We start from the raw sequence: 8,414 nt of genomic DNA on the forward strand, positions 1-8,414 counted from the left end.
CTGCCTTGTTCGTATCATTTGTGTGTCCAACTCTGCATACAAATTTTCGTGAACTGAGGAAAGTTGATATTTCTTGAATGTCTTTAGATTTCATAGTTTTGCTAAAGTTTCTATGAAAGCCTTTATAAAAGAGAGTCAACAGATACAAAAGTGACATTTAAATCACATACATATCAACAAACAAACACTACAAAAGACATAACATAATCACATAACAAATTTTAGACTGATCATGTCGAATACTCACCACAAAAACCGGCTGTAACGTATATGAAATTTTGACCTGTTTTGATACAAGTTTACCTATTATATATATATTAAAACTGGTATCCAACGAATAATTATAAATCTGCAGTATTCGTTTATCATTAATTGACAGATAACTTTTAAATATCTTGACAAACTACGAGTTTTTAATTAAAGTCTTTACTGAAAATTTTAGAGTACAAAATACATAAATGAAAATAGTGATCCTAATACATGTATACTGACATTCAATTTGGAAGTAAATAGATGACGATAATGACAACGGCAACCGCCACTCGATTCGTAGTAATCTCATATTCTGTTATTGACACAAACAGGTAAACCACTTCCAAGTAAACTTCTGACTAGCTTAGTTCAAACAATATGATATGATGTAAGGACTTGGGATATACTTCAATGAGGCCGACGCTATTTTAAAGCAAAACGTAATCATATGATGCATCATTTATTTCAATAAAATGTATTGTCAAGGTAATAATGATATATAATTAACGTGAACAATAAAAATAACACTTTTAGGAACTGTCAAAATTATTGTTGGTGTTTCTGGCGTTGTTTCTTTTTCAAACATCTGTAAAAAGAATACAATCTTATTAAGTATCGTGCAAAACACCACGTGTAAATCTCATAAAATATGGCGCAAAATAATCACAGGGAAATTTTATGAAATAAGTTAAATGCAACCATTTCTAATAAATTCATATTTTTTTCAAATCATAGATAAGAAGTCAAGCGCCCTTAGTTTAAATAATCATAAGCACATTTAAAAGATTTAGACAATGTCAAAGGACATTCATTTAAGAATGCAATTATTGAAGATATTTTCCAATGAACATGCATGCTTTAGTTTTTGATTAACATAATCTATTAGAACTTAATGCATGTCAAACCTTAATTAAAAAATTTGAAATGATATAACTCACCTTAGAACACTAGCAGGTTTCTTGGTCAATCAGAAGATATTTCTTTGTAATACTAAACTCACTTGCAGAGACCCTGCCATCGCCTTAAATGAAAATTAACGGATAAATAATTAAAACAGGGCCTTTGTTTTATATGGACTAATTACATGTATAATATCGAAATTATAACACTTTAAGTAGAATAATGCGATAAAAGCAATAACAAATTATCCTGCAATCAGACTCGGTTTCTCGTGATTGCTTTGCTAAATGTTAAGTTATTCAATATAAAGAACAATAACATTTAATATGGACAGCTGGAGATTTCATTACAGTTTCAATCTTCAACACAATTTTCATATTGCCCGAAATCGATTGGATAGTAAATGAAACAATACGATATGTTGTTTTTTCGGGGAAAATTGGAATTATTGATGTTGTACCTTGTTATTCAATTACATAATTATGGCAATTACGTAATTATGCTTCAGCTGTTTATGTTTAATGAGTATGTACTCACCATTTTTAAAGAGTATACACTCGCCATTTTAAAGAGTATGCACTCACCATTTTTAAAGAGTATATACTCACCATTTTGATCTAAACGTCTGAAAACCATCATGTTGTCACGTTCTCGGCCTCGCTCTTTAATATGGAATGCAAGATCTGACGGATAAAAGTATCCAGCACCACTATAGTCGTATGCTGAATATTTGCATGGTAACTCAACTAAATCTCCTCGCCAATTAAACTGTAAGTTATAATAGAATGTATGTCAGTGTGTGACAAAATCAGTTATCATTTCACAATAACGTTAACGTTAACGTAATAAAAAAAATATTATATATTTTATGCAAATAAATGTCATGAAATTAATTTTTTGTTTTGTTTATCAATGTGTTTAATTCTATTTAGGCTGTCAAATGTAGAGCAGAAACACCTGCGACCATATCCTGGCTAGGTTTTTGTGGTCCTTAGTTTAATTTGTATTGTTTTTTGCTTTTCTTTGTTAGGTTGACTGCTTTATTTTTTGCCATGGCAGAGTCCGTGTGTATTTGACTTTAAAAATCTTGAAAATTAACTTGGTATTTTTCTGGTTCTCCCTTTGAATTATCAAACTTATTATTTGTAATTTTTGTTTTCAATATCATGTTTTTAATATTCGAATTCTCCATTCATGTGTATTATCACGAATGTATAACAATTAAATAGACAATGTTTTACATATGATAGATGGTTGTTTGTGTTTAATACCACTGTCAGACCTCATGGATATATCGTGACTGCAAGTTTAACTGGTGCAGCAGCCGCAGAGAAGTTTACCTAGGTGACACAATTAATTTCGGAAATATAGATTTTCGAAGTATAAACCAATGAATTAATGCAAAACACTCGTTTTATCAATCAGTGTTTAATTTAATATTACAAAGATCTATGATTAATAAAATCGCATATGCTTTTCTCATAAAAACATCTTACCTTATCATCGGCCATTATATTACATACGTTGTCACAGTACCACATACATTCGCTTTTGATACATGAACCCCCGCATACATCATCAGCTACACATGTTTGTTGTCCAGATAATTTTCCTTGCATTTTCTTTGCTTTGTAGCGATCGTATACTTGCTTAGCAAAGAAAAGCCATGGGTTGTTTAATACAGCTACTCTCGTAATGGTTTTGATTGTGCCTTTAATTATATGACCAATTTTGCGTATAAGGCGCCTTCCTCGAATTCTGGGTAATACCTTTCTGGTAAAACGCCTAACTCTTATTCTTATTCTGAATCTACGCCGCCTCCATGCTTCGCAATCCTCTAAGAGGAAGACAAGGAATAAAGATAGCAAAAGAATCCATGCGACTTTCATCTAAAATACATAATTTTTAAACTTTTACAACTGAGACTTTCAAACGTGCCTGTGTTCAAAAATATATATGTATGTTCTAGTATTCTATTTTAAGTTATATGGTTCGCTGCCGACCCCTACGAATTCATAGAGAGTTTGTAAAATTAATAGGGGTGAGGCCAGAGGCCGTATACCATATGGATTGTATTTACCCTCTATGGACCCGTAGAGGATCAGAAGTTAACCGTATAACGAATTAATCGCACGCTGGACTTTTTCTGCTACGTTTTATTGAAAAATAAACAATGAAACACAACACTCATTCATAGATGGCGTCACTATTAACGCGTCATGAACCCCCTATGAAATTTATCAACCCTCTACGGTATCATTGGCGGTAACCACGCCACGGCGTTAAAACAATCACAACATGAGAATTTACCCGTGGTTCGATAAGAAGTAATTAAAGGATGTGACCAGTGAAAGTAGGGGTTTCATGTAGCTTAGGGTGGTATGGGTGTCTTTCGCCATCTTGGATTGTAAAAACAGAGAATCTAAGGTCCATATTTTCTATCAAGTTAGCAAAATTTGATGCAGGAATGCAATATTTAATGTGTATTTACATTTAAAAGAACCAATTTATAAGAATATAACTTAGAAATATTAAATTTTTACAAGTGTAGATTATTTTTTTTTTTTTTTTTTAATATTTTCAAATTGGCATTTTAAGGGGAGGTAACTCTAAAACAGTGCATTTTCTGTAGGACTCTACATGAAATTTTCCTATTTTTTCTTTTAGCCGGAAAAAAACGTATGGTGACCATATCTTTTCTTTTGATATTCTAAATGCATTGTCTGAAAGCTATCTTTTTCTAATTTTTTATACGATTCTATCATTTTGTTTAGTTTCTATTCTCAAAATGGTGCTTTTTCCTGTATAATCCATACAAAATTTGTCATTTTGTCACAACCTGTAGCTTGAGAAAATGCGCGGTGACCTATCATTTTTATAACATTTTTGAACATGTATCAATAGATACTACATTTTGACAAAGTATGAACAAATTCTATCATTTTTATTTTAGACTCCCATACCACCTTAAGGATGTACTTAGGTGAGTTTTGGAATTCGTGTCAAATTTTCAGACTCCTTGGTGTTTTTCTATACAAAACAAGGTAAAATAGTTTGCCCCATAACACCCATCCATTTTTTCATATAGGACTAAATAGCTCATGAAAGGTCATTTACCAAAATTTTCGAAATTTCTTAATTTTCTTTCTTCTTTTTTTGTGATAGAAACATAAGGTAAAAGTCCGAGTCAGTCTTTTCCCGCCATATTTTAAATCTCAAATATCTCGAAAAGGAGTTCCATGAGCTATAAATATTTTTAGCTTATTTTTATCCTTTAAGAATGCTCTACAAGCTTATAGTATCAATTTTGAATTCTTGATTTATTAATTTACACCTAACCTCATCTAAGTACATCCTTAATGACAACATATTTAACAACAAAAAGAAAAAAAAAGAAAAAGAAAAATTACAAAATTAATGCTTGTTTACTGATTAATTCTATATTAACATTTCATCCACTTAGACTTTATTATCCTGTATTATAAAATAAAACTTATTGTCTTCGAAAGTTGAAACATAGGTGTGTTATTAATTATAAACTTCATAAACCAAATATTTTTACTTACTCAGTTATGACGTCATAAAATGGTTCACACCATCATACGTATCAAAGGCATAAGTTTCAAATTAATATTCTTATTCTTAATTCTTAAAAAAAAAAAAATCGATTCGTCTCGGCATCATTTGTTCACATAAAAGTAGCGTATTCGGGTATCGTTGATATATTAAATTAAATTTGGTTAAATTTCAAACAAATATATTACCTTGTTAGTTTCTCCCAACTGACTGAATATTATTATTTCAAATAATACAAGCCCTACTTTTAAATAATGGTTTTGAATTGATTTACATGTATTGAATTGCAACATTTACTCTATACTTGGAATAACATAAATGAAAATGGAAATGCACATATCGTTAAATTTGAACTTATTGGAATGTCAGATCAATTCTTTGAAAATGCTACGATCATTTAATTTCCTTCTTGAAAAACAACGTTTTATTTTGAAGAAGTAAACATCATTCTTCATTCGTGGGCCTCTTTGTGTGTTGTTATTTTGTGATTACTTGGCCGTTTTAAAAGTAATCATTCAATTATTTTGTTTTAAAAAGATATTTATAGTATAACTAATCGCCGTATTTGAATATCAAAAATAAGACAACGCGTGACCGAACGACGCATGGATAAAACGAGTGCGCAGCACGAGTTTAATCCATAGCGGCGTTCGGTCACAAGTTGTTTAAATTTGTGATATTCAAATACGGCGATTAGTTATACTTTTTATTACATTGGCCCTTGGCTTTTTTTTTTTATGAAATAATGAAATTAATGTAGAAAATGTAAGGAGCTATATATTTTTCCTACGCATTCACAATTTGTTTTGATCCGACGTTATCGACGTCTTGACACGCCTATTGTTGTATGACGTCAGAGAGTGAAATAACCACGTTTATTTCACATGTGAAATTATCGGTTTTTATCTAACTGGGAAATCAATGTAATTTATTGCAACCAATGTAATAATAATGATTATCTGAAAATATTGACATAAAAACTTGTGATTATATGATTACTTTGACAACCCTATGAGCGGATACATTCGTTAATTTTCTAATGTCTGCCTATCAATTATTCTGCGATATTCAAAAACTCTTAGTTACCACTTTACAAGACGTAAAATGTTCTGTTTCTTTCCTTGAGATTGAAATACATGACATTTTCATTAATAGTGTTTTACTGTTAGGAAATTCAATCTATTAACACTCAAAACACTGGTATAATCAATATTGTTCTATGTCAAATTTGTATTTTTTTCTCTTTCATCATGTTTGTATGCGCCTTTTTTCTGTAATGACGTAGTTGTTTGTTTTCATAGTGATTAAGATTATAACACAATGCTGACTGTTGTATCCTTCTTTTTTATTGAACATTTTTACACATAGTGCGCAGACATCGTTGCCAACATAATGGAAGAATATGCGACTGTTGAACTAGTGAGAGGTTCATCTAGCTATGAAACCAGGTTCATTTCACCGTTTCCTATGCATTATGCTCACCAATTATTGTCAACATAATCGGAGAACATGCAACAGTCAGACAAGTGAGAGGTTAAGCTAGCTACGAAACCAGGTTCATTCCACCGTTTTATACACAGGTAAATGTTTGATCATAGTCAGGAATATGACACTTGACTTCCGTTAGTAGAATGTGTTTGTGCTTTTGATTTTACCATTTGACCACGGACTTTCTGTTTTGGATTTTCTTTTCTTTACTTTTTAAGATTATTCTACATGGTATTCAAACATTATATTAACAAGAAAACGCTTCTACTCATTTGTCCTTACAAGTACCAGACGAAACAGATACGTTTCGTTTAAATCAATACTGTAAACGGTGGTACTAGGATATGTCTATCAATATGTCAAATTTGATTGAATTTAAAAGAAATCCATGCGAAAAATCATAAAATTTTAGATTAAATTGCTTAACTTTTTTTTTTATCTTAGTTGAACAATATTGATTTTCCCCAATCACTCTACATATATGAATTTCCTATGAGTTTGATATTTCTGTTTATTGTTACAAGTTGTTTGCATGTTAAAACTTATCCACAAAAGTGTCATCTAATATTTATTTCGATCGATTCCATTCAAAACGAAGAAACATAAATGCATTCCAAGTATATATATACAGTTCATCCTATTATTTACATCAACCAAGATACATATATGTTTTTCTAATTTAAAAACAATACTTCCCGTACTAAATATGTTTTTATTAAAAGTAAAAAACAATAATCGTGACCTGTCATTCTCTGCTATGCCAATGCAATTTTGATACCTTCCTTTCTTTGAAAATCTGATGTTTGTCATATCATTATATTTAAACTGTATCGGAATTTCAATTCATACATCCTCCTTTGTTCGATTATTTTTCTACGTGTGGTACCATACAGAGTTAAGTACATTGATATATACATATAACGTGCCTGATGCTTTAAAAATGGTACAGTGAGAAGTACCACCATTTGGCTGTCATCGCTGCTGGTTGACGTTAGTCTCAAAAGTATCACTTACCTAGAAGCTCAGTATTTTTGTTTTAGCGTAAAAATAGGTAAATAATTTAAATCAAGGAACGGATATCCCTCGTTTAAAGCTCTATTTCAAAATCCAGATTGGGATACTCGTTTTGGTATATTTCATGATTTTGAAATTAATAAAATTAAAACTATTTGTCCTGAAACATAATGGCAGATATTTTCATTTTTAAATAAACTTCTCATAGCAGTATAACTTGCACCTTTAATGATATTATTTCAAATAGGTCTTTGGTGAACTATTCGGCCCTGAGTTAATCATCATTTTACTGGTTCAGAACATAGTGATTCTATATAGGCATTGAAATTCGAAGTTTGATATTTACTGTTATAGATCATAGAAACCAATACAATTAATGACACTCGCTAATAAAGAGCTCTAAAGTTCATGGTCGTATTTACGGTAATTAGGTCTCTCCACCTTTTGTTTTTTTTTCAGAGTTTTCTCCCCTTTTGTATTTGAAATCGTTATTTCTCCACAACCATACACGTGATTGACCTTGGGCCTTCCGATTTGAGATCACTGACCTTTGACCTTGAAATTGATGTCAAGGTCAAAGGTCAACTTGACATTCTAGATTTTGACCTTTGCTCTAAATTCTTTCTTGTTCATTATAAAACAATATTTCTTCTGCATATCCCTATTAATCTTATTTTTTATATCAGTTTGAGGTACCAAATAACATCAACAAGGGTTACAATTTCTAGCATCTTTATTTAAATTTCATTCTTATTATCGATGTGGAAAGACCTTCAATTGTTTTCTGAAGAATTGGTTTTTAATTGTAAAATAAAATCTATTTTCTGATTTTAACTAGGAGTCGGGAAAAGGGTAATATCTTATTCTCGAAATTATGATAAATGATAAATTCTTATCTTAGATATTAATAAGAGTTTACTGATTTAAAGAAGGTTTCAATTCACTCGGGGCCCGAGTGTATTATCAGCTCAGTAGTCAGTATTTTGGTACTGACGTGATTCATTACAAATCTTTTAAAAAATATTTCGTTTATGAATTTTATAATCAATAAAAACTCTTATGTTTCAACTTCCTCACACAAAATTTACCTTAGATAAATAAGTCTATTTTGTAGGTATATTTTAGTCGAATAGCACTGTACCTCTTTCGGTCCTAATTATTCGTCGGATCTTAAATTGAGCGTT

The 8,414-nt window shown here is 30.7% G+C and overlaps 1 protein-coding gene across 1 annotated transcript; it reads right to left on the reverse strand.

Moving 5' to 3' along the window:
* Positions 1 to 711: 711 nt before the first annotated feature.
* LOC134690434 (uncharacterized) lies at positions 712 to 4,985 on the reverse strand. Its single transcript, XM_063550401.1, has 5 exons — positions 4,917 to 4,985; positions 2,649 to 3,041; positions 1,761 to 1,920; positions 1,191 to 1,273; positions 712 to 838 (listed from the first exon to the last, which is right to left on the reverse strand). The coding sequence occupies exons 2-4, from the start codon at positions 3,039 to 3,041 to the stop codon at positions 1,200 to 1,202; spliced, it is 627 nt and encodes a 208-aa protein (XP_063406471.1). The 5' UTR covers positions 4,917 to 4,985; the 3' UTR covers positions 712 to 838; positions 1,191 to 1,199.
* Between the last annotated feature and the right edge of the window lie 3,429 nt (positions 4,986 to 8,414).

The sequence above is a fragment of the Mytilus trossulus genome, chromosome 11, assembly GCF_036588685.1.
Source record: "Mytilus trossulus isolate FHL-02 chromosome 11, PNRI_Mtr1.1.1.hap1, whole genome shotgun sequence".
Classification (NCBI taxonomy): Eukaryota; Metazoa; Mollusca; class Bivalvia; order Mytilida; family Mytilidae; genus Mytilus; species Mytilus trossulus.

What these genes read in the sequence shown, in the direction of transcription:
- LOC134690434 (XM_063550401.1), bottom strand. Translation starts at nt 3,041, where the DNA reads ATGAAAGTCGCATGGATTCTTTTGCTATCTTTATTCCTTGTCTTCCTC. An exon ending in ATATAATGGCCGATGATAAG is followed by an intron (nt 1,921 to 2,648) that starts GTAAGATGTTTT and finishes TATAACTTACAG; the next exon opens with TTTAATTGGCGAGGAGATTT. An exon ending in CAGACGTTTAGATCAAAATG is followed by an intron (nt 1,274 to 1,760) that starts GTGAGTATATAC and finishes TTTTCATTTAAG; the next exon opens with GCGATGGCAGGGTCTCTGCA.